The 18,005-nt window shown below is 43.7% G+C and overlaps 1 protein-coding gene across 1 annotated transcript in view; it reads left to right on the forward strand.

Annotated features, from left to right (window-relative positions):
* Window positions 1-11,940: 11,940 nt before the first annotated feature.
* Window positions 11,941-18,005, forward strand: part of PLLP (plasmolipin) — a 46,550-nt gene continuing 40,485 nt past the window's right edge. The window contains exon 1 of the mRNA XM_081963059.1: window positions 11,941-12,429. Within this exon, the coding sequence (XP_081819185.1) occupies window positions 12,301-12,429 (129 nt within the window). The 5' untranslated portion in view covers window positions 11,941-12,300. The remainder of the gene's footprint in view (window positions 12,430-18,005) is intronic.

Below are 18,005 nucleotides of genomic sequence, written 5' to 3' on the forward strand. Positions count from 1 at the left end.
CCATTTTCCAGAATGTAGCTGGCTGGGGAATTCTGGGAGTTGAAGTCCACAAGTCTTAAAGTTGCCAAGTTTGGACACCCCTGGTATAGGGTCTCCTGATGACGCAGTGGGTTGGACTAGAAGACCTCTAACTCTGTTATTCTGCGTTCTGTATTTTGTTTTCCCAATAGGCCAGGCATGGGGGAAGGGGAGGCCATTCATTCCGGCCAACAGGGATGGGCCTGGATTGGCCATGGGCCAAGGTAGCAAAGGCCTCTGTGCCTCTGCTTTCAGCAAACAGCACTTTCTGCCTATCAGGAAAAGTGGCACCAGCCCAGGAGATTAGTCAGCCAGATATAAAGGACAGGAAATGATGATTTAATTGACAATGTGCTTTTCTCCCTACAGCTACCCAAGGAAAGGCCCGTCAGTGAGAAAATCCCAGGAAAAAGGCAACGATTAAGTCTGACAAATGAAGATTGCCATGGGTTGGGTGGAGCAGATAATCTGCCAACTTGTTCTGGCTCTGCTGATACCAGCCTTCCCCACCTCAGTGGTCCCAAGGAAGGGATTAGGTCCAAAGTCAGGATTGTTGACACTTCCAGATCAGCAGAGGTTAGCCAAGGTCTGTCAGGAGCAAAGGATCAGCACTGGATATTCAGTTGCTGTTCAGAATGTCTATGGAGAATCTCCGTCCTCCAGATCATGGTTGTCCCAAAGGTGCTTTTTCAAGAGGCAACTGGACTTTTTGTTTGTTCTTTGAAGACCTTTCGCTTCTCCTCCAAGAAGCTTCTTCAGCTCTGACTGGATGGTGGGGAACGGAAGGATTGATGCTCCTTGCAGGCAGCTGGTCATTTGCATCCTTTTAGAGGGTCGTTGAGGCCACTTGGAGTTTTGTCTGTGTCCTCAGTGGTGCAAATGGTTCCTGTAGTCTGCAATTTTTTCCCTCTGGAAATCCATTCCTACTCCCACACTATTCCAAGGGTCTTCCTCCCAAATTGCATAGCTAAAAATCTGTAGAGATTCTCAGTCCTCCAAGTCATGGTTGTCCCAAAAGGTGCTTTTTTTTTCAGGAAGCAACTGGACTTTCTTGTTTTTCTTTGAAGGTGTTTCACTTCTCATCCAAGAAGCTTCTTCAGCTCTGACTGGATGGTGGGGAATGGAAGGATTTATATTCCTTGCAGCCAGCTGGTCATTTGCATCCTTTTAGAGGGTCCTTGAGGCCACTTGGAGGTTTGTCTGTGTCCTCGGGGTCACCTGAGTAGTGCAAACAGTTCCTGTAGTGTGCAATTTTTCCTCTGGAAATCCATTCTTATATAGCTAAACGTCTACGGAGATTCTCAGCCCTCCGGGTCATGGTTGTCCCCAAAAGTGCTTTTTTCAAGAGGCAACGGGACTTCCTTGTTTTTCTTTGAAGACATTTTACTTCTCATCCAAGAAGCCTCTTCAGCTCTGACTGGATTTCCATTCTTCCATTCCCCACGATCCACTTAGACCTGAAAAAGCTTCTTGGACGAGAAGTGAGACGTCTTCAAAGAAAAACAACAGTTGCCTCTTGAAAAATGCACCTTTGGAACGGCAGTGCTGACCTTTCTTTGCACATGCCGTACACAGGAATCTATGGGCAGTCCTGGACTTCCAATAGTTCATTTAGTGACTGTTACAATGGCACGGGAAAAAGTGACTTATGGCCATTTTTCACACATCCGTTGCAGCATTCCCATGGATCAAAATTCAGGCCCTTGGCAACTGACTCATATTTATGGCGGCTGCAAGTGTCCTGGGGTCATAGGATCCCCTTTTGCGACCTTCTGTGGGAAGCCAGATTCACTTAACAACCGGGCTACTAACTTATCAACTGCAGTGATTCACTTAACAACTGTGGCAAGGGAGGCCATAAAATGGGGCAAAACTCGCTTAAATGTCTCATTTAACAACAGAAATGTTGGTCCCGATTGTGGTCCTAAGTTGAAGACCACTTGTAGTTGATGGAAGTTGAAGAATACGTTGGCACCAGAGAAGGGTCAGTGGAATTCAAAGAGGGGTTGAACTTAGAACCTTTTTGGGAAGGTGACAATTCTAGGCTGATGGCGTACTTAACTCTGCCCATCCATCAGCTCTTCTAATCCAAACGAGAGGTGACCAAGGCAGGAGTTACCATGAGCAAGGGCTCACAGTCCAGGAAAGCACATAGTTGCACACTAGGCAAATCTGCGCGAGATGACCCCAGCCACAGCTGCCACTTACTCCTTGAGCATAAGCTGCGAGTCCAGGAGAATCCCTGAATTGTGCACTAGCCCAATCCGGAGAAGTGCCTCCTGGTCTAGAACAGGGATGGCTAACCTTTTTGTTGTTAAGTGTCAAAAATACGAGGGCACATGCGCAATAGCATGCACGCATGCCAGCGCCCATAATGCAAAGCACGCCCCACATGCGCATGTGTTCACAACCCCCACATGCTCCTCCCACATGCGCGCTGCACCACTCGCCTTGAAGCTGAGTTTTATATTTCCTCCAGGGGGACGGGGGAGGCCATTTTCAATCTCCCCAGGCTTCAGAAAAGCCTCCGGAATCTGGGGTGGGTGAAAAATGGGCCCAATGGGCCAACCGAAATTTTTGCACACACTGAACCGGCAGTAATGCTGGCCTCAACCAGTAGTGGGTTTCGGCTCCCGTTGCATGCGCAGATGGCCAATTCCTTCAAATACAGGTAAGGAACGAAGGCGAGCAGGCGGGCCCTCCAAAGCACCGTTCTGGTACGTTGGCTGATGCTTCCAGCAGGCCCTGGTACGCGCGTACCGGGGCGTACTGCCTGCAACCTACCATTGCCAGCAACCCACCCTGGGACATACTAAAGGAGATATTAAGGGAAATTGGCAAGACGAGGGGAAAAGGAGAACAATCCATCCAGCAGCCCCCTTTTCAACATAGTCTGAAACAACAAGGAGATTCATACTAAGGCAGGACACAAAGCGAGATTTGGACATAAGAGTGAACATGAAACGAGGTCAGACTAGAGGATTTCTTGGGGGCCCCTTCTATCCCTTCTATCTCGTTATACATTTTCTAGTCTTGAAGAAGAACAGGAACCTTGAACTTAGGGAATTCAAATGTCAAACCGCGACACCTGTTGTAAGTAGGCCAAGTCAGTTGCGAGTCTCACTTGCGAGTCAGACTCAGAACTTAACCACAAAAGCCAGAATGAAACTAGTGTTTCCTGCATGATTCTCTGCCTAGCAAAAAGAAACAGCCAATTGAAATGCTTTAATATTTCCATGTTTTTGATGCTTTGAACACCCTATAAGAATGTGTGTTTGGATTAGAACGCTGTTCAGATGCTAGAAATTGCTATCTCTATCTGAACTATTTGGCCAAATAAAGTTTTTCTTAATCTCGCATGTCCGAATCTCCTGATTTCCTGCAACAATACTTGACATGAAGCAGAAAATCATAGCACTGTCATTAGGGCTGGGCTAAAATTCTGCAGCTACCATTGCCCTCCTGTGGCAATTTCTGTATTGCCAGTGCTAATGCCGGCTAATGCGAGCAATGGTGCATTCTCTGGAAGTGAAAGTTGGATTTTGTTGTGGTTGTTTTTATTTATTGACATCATACCAAATTTAATGTTTACATAAACCGTGTGTTGCCTGGGTGCAAATAATTTTAAAAAGTTGTAACGATCATAATAACAATAATATTCATAGCCTAAAGAGTAATCAGATAATAATAATAATGGTACGTGCTTGTCCATTTTAATGAACCTCTTATGCTTTTAAATTTCTAACTTCTGTTTCTAATTAGCCATTGATAAAACAAATCCCATGATAAAAAGTATTCCGTTTCATCCTTCTCCTTGATTTTAAGTGTTAATCTATCCGTTTCTGCACATTCTAATATTTTACATTTTCATCTGTCGGGATCTCTTCGTCTTTCCAATGTTGTGCAAACGCAATTCTAGCCGCTGTGAACACATGAAAAATTAAATATGTATTTCCTTTATTATATTTTTCAGGTAAAATACCCAAGAGGAATATTTCTGGTTTTAAATCTGGTTTTTGCTTTACCATTTTTTCTAACCGTGTGTGTATTTTTGCCCAATATTGTTTTGCCATTGGACAGGTCCACCACATACGATAATATGAACCCGGTGTCTGATTACATTTCCAACATTTATCAGACATGTTCCTAAACATTTTTGGCAGTCTTGCTGGTGGAAAATGCTATCTGTAAATCATTTTATATAAGTTTTCCTTATATGCAGTTGACATTATTAGTTTATAGTTCCTATCTCACAATTTCTGTCATTTATCTAACTCTAAAGCAGTGACGGCTAACCTTTTTCTCCTCGCGTGCCGAAATGGTGCATGCACTGCACACGCAATTTCCCGCATGCAGAGACCCCAAAATCAGCTGGCTGGCAGGAGGTGCATGTGCAGTGAAACTGAGCTCGGCGACGGCTCGCATGCATGCAGAGAGGACTCCGCATGCCACCTGTGGCACATAGGTTCACCATCACAGCTCCATAGTATAGTATAACGAAAGATTTTAGCCCATACTATCATTGTTTCCTTTACTTGTTCGTCTTCCATTTTAATGCTTAAGAGATAACTGTTTTTAAAATTAGTTGTCATCTGGGATAGAAGCTGTTTTTCAGCCTATTTGCCCTTGTTTTTATTATCCTGTACCGTCTGCCAGATGGTAATAGTTAAAAAAAAGGTGCCCAGGATGAGATGGATCTTTAAGAACGTTTTGAACTTTCTTAAGGCATCGGGAGCTATAATGCTCTTCCAAAGAGGGGAAAGGACAACCCATGATCCTCTGGGCAAAGACGTTGACCCTCTGGAGCGCTCTCCTATCTGCAAATGTGCAATTGGCAAACCATATGTAGGCGCAGTATGTTAAAATACTCTCTATGGTGCAGCAGTAGAAAGTCACCAGCAGTTTTTCATTCAGTTAGTTATCTGGTCTGATCTGATCTGACTAGAGCCATCCCCAGTAAGCTGTCAGGTTTTCATTTACTGACATGTCAGAAATGGCGTAGGGTCTCCTGCTTGGGCGGAGTGGCGGGTTGGACTAGATGACCTTCAAGGCCCCTTCCAACTCTGTTATTCTGTTCTGTTCTATATGCTTTCGATGTTTGGTGGCTTTTATGCTATTTTTTGTTTGTTTGTCGCAAAGATGTTCAGGCTGGATTTGCATTTTCATCTACGGTACCTACTGAGTCCTTAATTCGAAGGGTTTGGGATAGGCAGATGAGGTTGCTTGATATAGAATAACAGAGTTGGAAGGGACCTGGTAGGTCATCTAGTCCAACCCCGTCCCCCCAAAAGCAGGGGACCCTACCCCAGGAGTCCCCAAACTTGACAACTTTAAGACTTGTGGACTTCAACTCCCAGAATTCTCAAGCCGAAGTGCACAAGCCTGAAAGTCGCCAAGTTATCCCTCTAGATGGGCGCTAAGACCCAGAGGACACCGCCGATCCCTTTCCTGCCGCTGCGAACCCGCTGACTCCGATGAAAACAACCCAGCGGAGGAATATTAATAGCGGCCGCTGAATGCTCAACTGCGCATGCGCAAAAAAGCCTTCTCCCGTAAAATAAGGGATATCAGCAGCCTGTTTTGCAAATTTTGTACGAAGAAAGAGCACCGATTGGCTAAGCAGTCAGGATGGCCGAGCGGTCTAAGGCGCTGCGTTCAGGTCGCAGTCTCCCCTGGAGGCGTGGGTTCGAATCCCACTTCTGACAAATGCTAACTTTTTTTTTTCCTTCCTGCGTTTAATTTTGCAGGAGGTCTGTGGAAGAATTCCTCCTTTGCCAGCTGCCACTAATGCCCCAGATCTCAGCAGGCGAGGGGGAAGAAACCACCGCAAACTTCAACTGTTCCGGCCTTGGGAAGTAGCGCCTGTGCTCCCACGGAATTAACCGCGGCTCCGTGTAAACGGTTCCATCCGAATCCGGATAGACCAGGCTTAAACCCAGAAAATCGGACCGCAAGTCCGCCTCCTTTGTCTTCTCGGTTACTTTGGCTTCTCGGTTACTTCTCTGGATTGCAACCTCCCCAAGCCAGGAAATACACAGACATTTGCAATATTATTGTATTGTATTGTATTGTATTGTATTGTATTGTATTGTATTGTATTGTATTGTATACTATGCTATGCTATGCTATGCTATGCTATGCTATACTATACTATAATAATATAATATACTATAATATACTATAATATAATATAATATAATATACTATAATATAATACACTATAATATAATATTATAATATTATATACTATAATATACTATACTATAATATACTATAATATACTATAATATACTATACTATAATATACTATAATATAATATACTAATAATATACTATAATATACTATAATATACTATAATATACTATACTATACTATAATATAATAATATAATATAATATAATATAATATAATATAATATAATATAATATAATATAATATAATATAATATAATATATTTATTCTATAATATAATATCATTATATTATATACTATATACACTATATACTACTGTACTATACTATACTATTCTATTCTATTCTATTATAGGCTAGGCTAGGCTATTATATATTATATTAATATTATATTATAATATTATATTTATTCTATTCTATTCTATTCCGTACTATACTATAACATTACATTACTATAGTATAGTATATTACTCTATTATATCATACACACACACACACACACACACACACACACACACACAAGCATTATATATATTTCAAATTTCTCTGCTTTCTCCCCCCCTCCCCCCTCCCAAGACCCTTTCAGTTTCAGCCTTTTTTCCTTCCAGGGAAAAGCTAATAGAAGAGATTTGGATGTTTTTTAAAAAATAATAGTGTGTGGGTTCATTTATTTTCCTTAGTTTGTTGGGGATACTTCCCTGTCTGCAGCAGCCTTTCCCCAAAGTGCTTATTATAACTATCCAGGAACTCCAAATGTCCTGTTTGAGAGGCCAGAAGTTGCCAGAGGTGGAGCGAAATAGTTTTTTAAAAACCCAAACTGTAAAATAACTCCTAATGAAAACAATTGCCTTCTGTTGATAAAATCTAATGCTTTCTTGAATTTTTCATACATACAGAGCTCACAGAAAACATGAGAATCACACAGCCAGTTGGAGGGATAGAAGAAATACAGATTAAATAATTAGATGATGGATGGATGACAGATAGATGATCTATGATAGATGATAAATAGATGATAGATCAATATAAGATAGATGATAGATTGAAAGATAGATAAATTGATTGATTGATTGATTGATGTTTTATTACCTATAGAGGTAACATCATCATTGCAAGAAGGGAGTGGGATTGCAGAGAGGAGGAGGAATAAGGGGCCCTTGATGCTTCTGAGCTTGGTGGTTTGCTTGCAGACATCTCATTATCCAACTAGGTAACACCATCAGTGCTGAAAGGAAGTGGGTTTGCAGAGAGGAGAAGGAGGAGGAGGAATATGGAGTCCTTGATGCTTCTGAGCTTTGTGGTTTGCTTGCAGGCATCTCATTATCCAACTAGGTAACCTCATCAGTGCTGAAAGGAAGTGGGGTTTGTGAGGGGGAGGAGGAGGGGGATGATTATGGGCTCTTGGTGCTCTTTGAGCTTGGCAGTTTTTCTTGCAGACATTTCATTATCAAACTAGATAACATTATCAGTGCCAGAAGGAAGTGTAGTTTGGGAGGAGGAGGAGAGGAGGAGGAGGAGGAGGAGGAAGATGGGTCCTTGATGCTCTCTGAGTTTGGTGGTTTGCTTGCCGACATCTCCTTAACCATCTAGGTAACATCATCAGTACTGAAAGGAAGTGGGGTTTGCATGGAGGAGGAAGAAGAAGAGGATTGTGGGATCCTTAGTGCTCTCTGAGCTTGGTGGTTTGTTTGCAGACATCTCATTATCCAACTAGATCAGGAGTGTCCAAACTTGGGAACTTTAAGACTTGTGGACTTCAACTCCCAGAATTCCCCAGCCAGCCATGCTGGCTGGGGAATTCTGGGAGTTGAAGTCCACAAGTCTTAAAGTTCCCAAGTTTGGACACTCCTGCACTAGATGCTGGTGCTGATGATGTTACCTATTTTGGCAATGAAACCTCTGCAAGGAAACCACCAAGCTCAAAGAGCATCAGGAACTTCACCTTTCAAATTTGGGCCACAATTGCTAGCTAATTGTACAGGTACATTCTGGCTTTCAACTCCTACCAATATCAGGACTGGGTCCCGAGGGCTGGATTCCCTCCGCTTACTCAACCCGACTACTCATTTTAATCATGGTTCCTCCCTTGGGTTAACGTACTTGGTGCAACAGATTGTAACCAAGGTAACTCCACACCTGCGGATTAAGCTCCAGACGGAGTTCACCTATCACAGGAAGATACAAATCATCATTTAAAAGATGCAACTGGTTGGAATCCTGCAGGAAGAGATGCCAAAATTCAATCCAAGGACCCCTTTTTAGCAATAAAACTGGCTGTGATTACACAGGATTCACTTGGGACCTGTTGCGTTTCTGCCTCCATCCTTTTTTTTTGGGGGGGGAGCTGCCTGCCACACATCTTGGGGGTAGTTATTGCTTTGTAGGTTGAGAGAACCAGTAAAAGTACAAATAACAGAGTTGGAAGGGACCTTGGAGGTCTTCTAGTCCAACCCCCTGCTCAGGCAGGAAACCCTAACCATTTCAGACAAATAGTTGTCCAATCTCTTCTTAAAAACCTCCAATGTTGGAGCATTCACAACTTCTGGAGGCAACGTCTGTTCCACTGATTTATTGTTCTCACTGCCAGGAAATTTCTCCTCAGTTCTAAGTTGCTTCTCTCCTTGATTAGTTTCCACCCATTGCTTCTTGTCCTGCCTTCTGGTGCTTTGGAGAATAGCTTGACTCCCTCTTCTTTATGGCAGCCCCTCAAATACTGGAATCCGACTATCATGTCTCCTCTAGTCCTTCTTTCCATTAAACCACACATCCCCAATTCCAGCAAACGTTCTTTATATGTTTTTTTCCGCCCAAAATACTTGTATACGGATTACTCTCTATACTATTTATGTTGTCTTGCATTTTTGTTAAGGATTGCACCAATAGAGGCTAAACCAATTTTGTTGTATACATGATGACAATAAAATGACAATAAAGGCTAATATCATCATCATCATTTTTATTTACTTTATTCATTAAACATGAAACTCAGTCAACTGAACATTCAAAAATGCATCACAAATGCCATTGACTGGTGCTAATGGTTGATACAGGTTGCTGCCATTATTATTATTATTATTATTATTATTATTATTATTATTATTATTATTATTATTATTATTATTATTATTATTATACGATTGTATCACAGCGGCCAGTTGTTTCGCCGGATTTGGCATTGATTACTAGTCGGGCCCCACCCAGGGGCCTAGGACGTCGTAACATATTTTCGTAATATACATGCAGATCCAAGCAGTGCAGCTTTTTGCATTTGACTGATGGTGATTTTGTCAAGTTTTAACTGTTTTAAATGTAATTCCAGTGCTTTTGGAATAGCACCCAGTGTGCCGATTACCACTGGAATTATCACTGCTGGTTTGTGCCATAATCGTTGAATTTCATTTTTTAAGTCCTGGTATTTCGCGATTTTTTCATGTTCCTTCTCCTCGACCCTGCTATCACCTGGTATTGCGATGTCTATGATTGTAATCTTATTTTTCTCAACCAGTGTGATGTCTGGTGTGTTATGCGCTAGTATTTTGTCTGTTTGTATACGAAAATCCCACAGGATCTTGACCATCTGATTTTCGGTGACTTTTTCAGGCTTATGTTCCCACCAGTTTGTTGTTGTTTTAATATTATAATTTTTGCACAAATTCCAGTGGATCATTTGTGCTACTGAATTGTGCCGCAATTTATAATCAGTCTGCACGATTTATTTACAGCAGCTGAGTATGTGGTCAACAGTTTCATCAACTTCTTTGCAGAGTCTGCATTTGGCATCATCAGAGGATTTTTCGTTTTTGGCCTTAATGGCATTTGTTCGGATAGCTTGTTCTTGCGCAGCCAGGATTAGTGACTCTGTTTCTTTCTTTAATGTACCTGTTGTTAACCATAACCAAGTTTTTTCACTGTCCACTTTATCTTTTATTTTTTCCAGAAATTGACCATGTAATGCTTTGTTCTGCCAACTCTCCATTCTTGATTTTATCACATCTTTTCTGTATTCTTGTTTCGTCTGTTGGGCCTTCAGTAGATTTTTGTTCTTTACTTCGATTAATAGATGTTCTTGACTTTCTTTTAAATAATCAGCCAGTGCATGTTTTTCTTCTTCAACTATTTGCTTCACTTGTAATAATCCTCTGCCACCTGATTTCCGGGGTAGGTATAGTCTATCAATATCACCACGTGGATGTAAACTGTAGTGCATTGTCATTAGTTTCCTGGTTTTTCGGTCTAAAATGTCCAAATCAGCTTGTGTCCAGTTAACTATACCAGCTGTGTATCTTATAACTGGTATTGCCCAGGTATTTATGGCCTTGATTGTATTTCCACCATTTAATTTAGATTTCAAAATTTTCCTAACTCTGTTGGTGTACTCGCTCCTGACAATAGTTTTTACTTCTCCATGTTTGATGTTATCCAACTGCAGAATGCCTAAGTATTTGTAGGCTTCATTTTCGTTGCATTTAATTAGTTGGCCATTGGGCATTTCAATTCCCTCACACGCAGTGATTTTGCCCCTTTTTATGGATACAGTGGCACATTTTTCCATGCCAAACTTCATTGAAATATCGGTGCTGAATACTCGGACTGTGTTTGTCAATGATTGGATTTCTATTTCTGACTTTCCATAGAGTTTCAAATCATCCATATATAATAAATGCGAAATTTTTTCGGCTTCTTTGGCTGTTTGGTAGCCTAATTTCATTTTTTTTAAGATTACTGATAGTGGGATCATCGCGATGATGAAGAGAAGAGGTGAAAGTGAATCATCCTGGAAAATTCCTCGCTTGATATTAACCATTCCGTAGTTCTCATTCCCTACTGCCAACTCAGTTCTCCATTGTTTCATCGCCTTTTCAGTGAAGGATGTAATATTTTTACTAATGCCAGTTGTTTCTAAGCATTTTATGATCCAACTATGTGGCAATGAGTCGAATGCTTTTTTATAATCAATCCAGACCATATTCAAGTTCGTTTTTCTTTTCTTACAATTTTCTAATATCATTTTATCAATTAGGAGCTGATCTTTTGTGCCCCTACTCCTTCTTTTGTTGCCTTTTTGCTCTACTGGCAAGATGTTGTTTGTTTCCAAATAATCCATAATGTTATCTGCAATAATGCCTGTGAGTAATTTAAAGGTTGTTGGCAAGCATGTTATTGGTCTGTAGTTTTCAGGTATTGTTCCTTTAGTTGCATCTTTCTGAATCAAGTATGTTTTTCCAGTTGTCAACCATTCATCAATTTGACCATTTTGTAAAATTTCATTCAGTTGCCTGGCCAACATTGCATGTAAACTGGTCAGATATTTGAGCCAGAAGCCATGTAATTGGTCATTTCCAGGTGATGTCCAATTCTTTACTTTTTTTACTCGATTTTTGACCATCTCAGTTGTTATTTCTAATACTTGCATTTGTTTATTACCAATGCTTTCCTCAAAGTCATGTATCCACTTTGCTTCCTTATTGTAGTCCTTTGCATTTTCCCACAATTCTTTCCAGAATTCAGCTGTGGCCTGCTTTTCTGGTTTTTCACTTTTGGTGTCACCATTCAAATTAAGACTTTGTTGTTGTTGTTGTTGTTGTTGTTGTTGTTATTGTTGTTGTTGTTATTCGCTCCACTCCTTTCCAGAGGATGTGGAGGGGGGGGGGAGACGCACTCAATCGGTCGGCGCCCTTCCTGGAAGCGGAGGATGTAACGGTGGTCGTGTGAACGTAGCCGTGGGGGGGGAATGCAAATCCGTGTAGAAGGGCAGGAAAGCGGCTGGTGCTCAATGCTGGGACTCCCGCGGGTCCTCCGCCTAAGGTCGGCCCCCGGGGATGCGGGGGACGCGGCTCCTCCGCCCGGCTCGTCCCTCCTCCGCCTCCGGGCGCCGCCAACCAGCCACCGGAGCGCCCCTCCGGCCGCGCCCCAGGCCACCTCCCCACCCCAAGCCGCAGCTCCAGCGCCACTAACGGCGGCGGTGGCAGCAGCAGCAGCAGCGCTCCAGCTCGCCCCGGCTGCGCTCCGGAGCCGCGTCCCCTTCTGCGCTCCCTCGAGCGCTCCTCGCCCTTCGCGGCTTCCAACCGGGCCGGGGGCGCCGCCGGCGGGATGGCCGAATTCCCGGCCAAAGTCAGCACCCGCACCAGCACCTCCGCCGGGGAGCCGGCTTTCCACGCGCCCGCCTTGGATCTGGACTTCGTCAGGTCCCCTTTCGGGATCCTGATGCTGGTGGAAATCGTGAGTAGCCCAGCCAGCGTGCCTCTGAGCTCGTGCAGAGCGCCCCCAGTCCGGAAAGGCAAGGAAAGGCTGTCCAGCGGTGGGGAGGGGAGTGGCTTGCTCTTGCTGCGCCCAGGAACGGTTCCTTTGCCCGGGGGCGGAGAAGCGGGTGGTCGGCTCCTTCCCAAGTTGAGCTGAAGGGAACAGGTTTCCTTCCAAGGCAGGGCTAACCCTGAATCCTGGCTTGTTGAACCTCGGTTTGTCTGGGCTTCCTATTAACCCCGATGCGAAGAAAACCACCGGCAACCTTGTGCGTTGGTTTGCGTCCTTCTTGCGCCCGAGAGAAAGGATGGTGGATGGGAGACCACAAGGTGTTTCCTTCCCCTACAGTTATCTCCTTGCTTGGTAGGCTGGTCTAAGCGAAAGGGACGGCAGATTCCCCAAGGAAGGTCTGTGGCCAGAGTAAGATTTGAATCTGAGCCTCCGTGGGAATTTTACATGGACTTTCTTCCATCGGCTAAAAACCCAGTTTTATCCAATAACCACTAATATGTATAAACGGATAATTTCAAGCTTACCTTCGTCTTTTATTATGGTTTATAGTAATAATTCTTTTCAGTTCTTTATGATTAATACTCCAGGTTTTTTTTTTAATCTTGAAGGATAATTCTGTTGTACTTCCTTCTGAGCTGAATATTTGCTTCCTCTTTAGAAATTTAGAGAGAGATTTTATCTAAGAATTTTAGTTCTAATAATGTACACCATTCTAGCATTTGTTTTATGACATCAAGTTAGCACACTTGATCTTATTGTAACCTTCCTTTTTCTTCTCCCTTTCCTTCTCCCCTTCCCTCCCCTCCCCTCCCTTCTCTTCCCTTCCCTCTTCTCCCTTCCCTTCCCTTCCCTGCTTTTTTCCTTGCTCCTCTTCTCTTCCTTTCCTTCCCTTCCCTTCCTTGCCTTTTTCCTTGTGACTTTCCTCTTCTCTTCCCTTCCCTTCCCTTCCCTTCCCTTCTCTTCCTTGTTTTTTTTGCTCCTTTCTTCTTCTCTTCCCTTCCCTGTTTTTTTCCTTGCTCCTCTTCTCTTCTTTTCTTTCCTCTTCCCTTCTCTTCCTTTCCTTTTTCCTTGCGACTTTCCTCTTCTCTTCCCTTCCCTTCCCTTCCCTTCTCTTCCTTGCTTTTTCCCTTGCTCCTTTCTTCTTCTCTTCTCTTCTCTTCCCTTCCTTGCTTTTTTCCTTGCTCCTTTCTTCTTCTCTTCCCTTCCCTTCCCTGTTTTTTTCCTTGCTCCTCTTCTCTTCTTTTCTTTCCTCTTCCCTTCTCTTCCTTTTCTTTCCTTCCTTGCCTTTTTCCTTGCGACTTTCCTCTTCTCTTTCCTTCCCTTCCCTTCTCTTCCTTGCTTTTTCCCTTGCTCCTTTCTTCTTCTCTTCCCTTCCTTGCTTTTTTCCTTGCTCCTTTCTTCTTCTCTTCCCTTCCCTTCCCTGTTTTTTTCCTTGCTCCTCTTCTCTTCTTTTCTTTCCTCTTCCCTTCTCTTCCTTTTCTTTCCTTCCTTGCCTTTTTCCTTGCGACTTTCCTCTTCTCTTTCCTTCCCTTCCCTTCTCTTCCTTGCTTTTTCCCTTGCTCCTTTCTTCTTCTCTTCCCTTCCTTGCTTTTTTCCTTGCTCCTTTCTTCTTCTCTTCCCTTCCCTTCCCTGTTTTTTTCCTTGCTCCTCTTCTCTTCTTTTCTTTCCTCTTCCCTTCTCTTCCTTTTCTTTCCTTCCTTGCCTTTTTCCTTGCGACTTTCCTCTTCTCTTTCCTTCCCTTCCCTTCTCTTCCTTGCTTTTTCCCTTGCTCCTTTCTTCTTCTCTTCCCTTCCTTGCTTTTTTCCTTGCTTCTTATCTCTTCTCTTTTCTTCTTTTCTCTTCCCTTCCTTTCCTTCCCTTCCTTTTTTCCCTTGCTACTTTCTTCTCTTCTTCTCCCTTCCCTTGCTTGCTTTTTTCCTTGCTCCTTTCCTCTTCCCTTCCCTTTTCACTTTCTTTTTAAGCTAGCCATTGATTAAAATTAATAAAATCTAACATCCTCATTACACCAGGTTAAGTCGCTGTGTAAGCTCAGCCTTTAGTATTCAAAAGGACCATTTTCTTCAGCTGGGGTGTGTGTGTGGGTCATTGTGCCACAACTGGCACTCAGTAGTACGATTTACGGGCGTGAAAGAAATCTCCCTCCCCACCTAGGAGGCCAAGACTGGAGTGGACAACTGGAAAAACAGACACACACACCCCCAAGGCAGAAACCCCCCAAGACTACTAACCACAGCAACCACCTTTGGTTGGGTTGCATGGTCCAGAGCTAGCAATAAACTCTGATGTACTAAAGATGAGTAGCTTTGATCTTTGGGAAAAGACAAGATAATTGGGGTAAGAGGTGGAGGGATACATCTTAGGCTGACTTTGGAAAGCAGGGCATTCAAGGGAGGGAGAAAGAGGAAGAAGAAACTGTGGGGGTCTTCAAACACGGAGAAGAGAGACACCAGGATGGTCCTCAGCTGGGCAGAGGGACTTCTGCGGGGGGGGGAGTGGTTTTGGCTTGGGGGGGGAAATGAAGCCTCAGTCCCAGCAGGAGTGAGAATATGGCCAGGAGTCCCATCTTCCCTTTTGTTTAAAAAAAATCCTGCAGGTAGTCCTTGTACTTATGACCACAGTTGAGCCCCAAAATTTCAGTTGCTAAGCAAGACAGAGGTTAAGTGAGTTTTGCCTCGTTTTACAACCTTTCTCGCTGCAGTTGTTAAGTGAATCACTGCAGTTGTTAAGTTAGTAGCCTAGACGTTAAGGGAACCTGGCTTCCCCCTTGACTTTTTTCGTCAGAAGGTCGCAAAAGGGGATCATGTCACACAGACACACACACACGGGATGATGCAACCGTAGTAAACATGAGTCAGTGGCCAAGTGTCCGAATTTTGATTACATGACCACGGGGAGGCTGCAGCGGTCGTAAAGTGTGAGGAAAAAAGGATGACGAGTCTCCTTTTTCAGTGCTATTGTAAATTTGAACGGTCACTAAATGAAATATTGTAAGTCGAGGACTACCTCTGTATACTAAATTTGGAGAGTTAACCCTTGCAAAGAATAAAGACTGTAAAAAATTCACTCCAAACAAACCTGATGGTGTTGAGAACAGCAGAATAGATAGATAGATGATAGATAGATAGATAGATAGATAGATGATAGATAGATAGATAGATGATTGATAGATAGATAGATAGATAGATGATAGATAGATAGATGATAGATAGATAGATAGATAGATAGATAGATAGATGATGATAGATAGATAGATAGATAGATAGATAGATAGATAGATAGATAGATAGATAGATAGATGATAGATGATAGATAGATAGATTTATGTTACAGGGGTTGTATATATATATGCTATTCCTCTCTTCATAGTTTCACTCTTAGCCTAAGATGTGAAACATGGCAGAAGGTTGAACCACCTCTAAAAGGGGCCATGAGATCCACTGGTGGGAAGGTGGGGGACTTTCTCATGTCAGCCCCCTCCCCCAGAAAATGGTGGTTGAGCACCATATTTTCCACATTGGTTCTCTGATTAACAGATTAACAGAATTGGAAGGGACCTTGTAGGTCATCTAGTCCAACACCCACCCACCCCAAGCAGGAGACCCTACACCATTTCTGACAGATGGCAGTCCAGTCTCTTCTTGAAATGATGTGATGAAGCTCCCACAACCTCTGAAGGCAACTTCTGTTCCATGGGTTGATTGTTCTCACTGTCAGAAAATTCCTCCTTATTTCCAGGTTGAATTGTTCCTTGATCAGTTTCCATCCATTGCTTCTTTTCTTGCCTTCAGGTGCTTTGGAGAATAGCTTGACCCCCCCCCTCCTCTCTGTGGCAGCCCCTCAAATATTGAAAGACTGCTATCCTGTCTCCCCTGGTCCTTCTCTTCCCTAGACTAGCCAGGCCCAGTTCCTGCAACCATTCATCGTATGTTTTAGCCTCCAATCCCCTCATCATCCTGGTTGCTCTTCTCTGCACTCTTTCTAGAGTCTCAACATCTTCTTTATAGTGTGGTGCAGAGGTGGGATACAGCAGGTTCTGACCAGTTCTTTAGAAGCGTAAGAGGAAAGGTGTGGTAAATACCACCTCTGGCTGGCCCCGCCCCCATCTATTCTCTGCCTCCCGAGTTGGGACTCCCAAATGATTGGGAGGAAATGGGGACTTTGCAGTAACCTTCCCCCCCATGCCCACCAAGCCACGCCCACAGAACCAGTAGTAAAAAAAATGAATCTCACCGCAGTGGACCAAAACGGGATGCAGGACTCTAGGTGGGGTCTTACTAAGGCTTTATAGAGTGGTGTTTGATCTTGATTATATCCCTCTGTTAATGCAATTTAGGATTGCATTGGCTGTTTTGGCTGCCACCCCACACGGATGGAATAGAAGCTTCTAGGATTTCTGCCTTTCAATTATTCGACAATGTAAAATTGTGATGGGTGGAGTAGCTTTCAGCACTGCAGGGAGAGGCAAAGAATCTTTTCAGAGCAAATAAACATCCCCACCTTCCTGTGGGTGGAATAATAATAATAATACCGCATGGAGTAGTGTATTTACCATAATAATCCAGCTGAGAATGGTGTTTCCTGTTTTTTTAAAAAATGCTAACAGAGTAAGTGAGATTCCCATCGTATTTTCTAAGAAGCTAGAGTCATGGCCAGATATACAGGATACCATTCTTAGACAAATTGAAGTGCTTGGCTGAGTCACTCTGTAGCATGAGCTTTGTAGTGCCACCCACTTGATGGGCACCGATGTGGCGCAAGAGAGAAAGGGGAATTCTTTTTCAAAAGCTGAGATGTTTGGGGTGCAAGGATGCAGGTCTGCAAGGACCAAAGGGAGATCCAGAGATGGGCTTCAAAGCTTTTAGCAAGGGGTTCTCTGCCTGGTTGCTGGCTGGGTGTAGGCGTGGTGGGCGTGGCCTAGTTGGCCTCCTGCACCACGGTGTGGAGGGGGTTGCCCTCCACGCTCCAGAGACTCTCCGGAAGGCCCGTTTCCAGCCTTCCCAAACTTCTGGTACGCCTGTTTTTTGCCTCCCCAAGCCTCTGCGCAAACCCTGCACTTACCTACATCCCAAACGGGCCACATGGGGACTCCTGGGAGGGGTGAGGCAGGGTAGGCGGGGCTAGCCCGGAGTGGGATTTGAGGGTTCTCAGAACTGCACAGAAACTTTGCTAGAGGTTCTCCCGAACCCCCAGCAGCCCAGACCTCCATTGAGACTGTCATGAGGAGGGGGAGGAGGGGGAGGGGGTTGATAGAGCCAATAGAGCCAGTTCAGTCTAGTGGTGAAGGCATCAGGCTAGAAACAAGGAGATGGTGAGTTCTAGTTAAGCTTTGGGCAAGAAAGCTGGCTGGGTGACTTTGGATCAATCACCAGGAGATGGAGAGTTCTAGTCCTGCCTTAGGTACAAAAAGGAAGCTGGGCAATTTGGGCCAGGAGAAGGTGAGTTCTAGTCCTGCTTTAGGCATGAAAGCCAGCTGGGTGGCTTTGAGCCAAGCACCAGGAGATGGGGAGTTCTAGTCCCACCTTGGGCATAAAAGCCAACTGGGT

The sequence above is a fragment of the Natrix helvetica genome (assembly GCF_964273705.1).
Source record: "Natrix helvetica genome assembly, chromosome: 10".
Lineage (NCBI taxonomy): Eukaryota > Metazoa > Chordata > Lepidosauria > Squamata > Natricidae > Natrix > Natrix helvetica.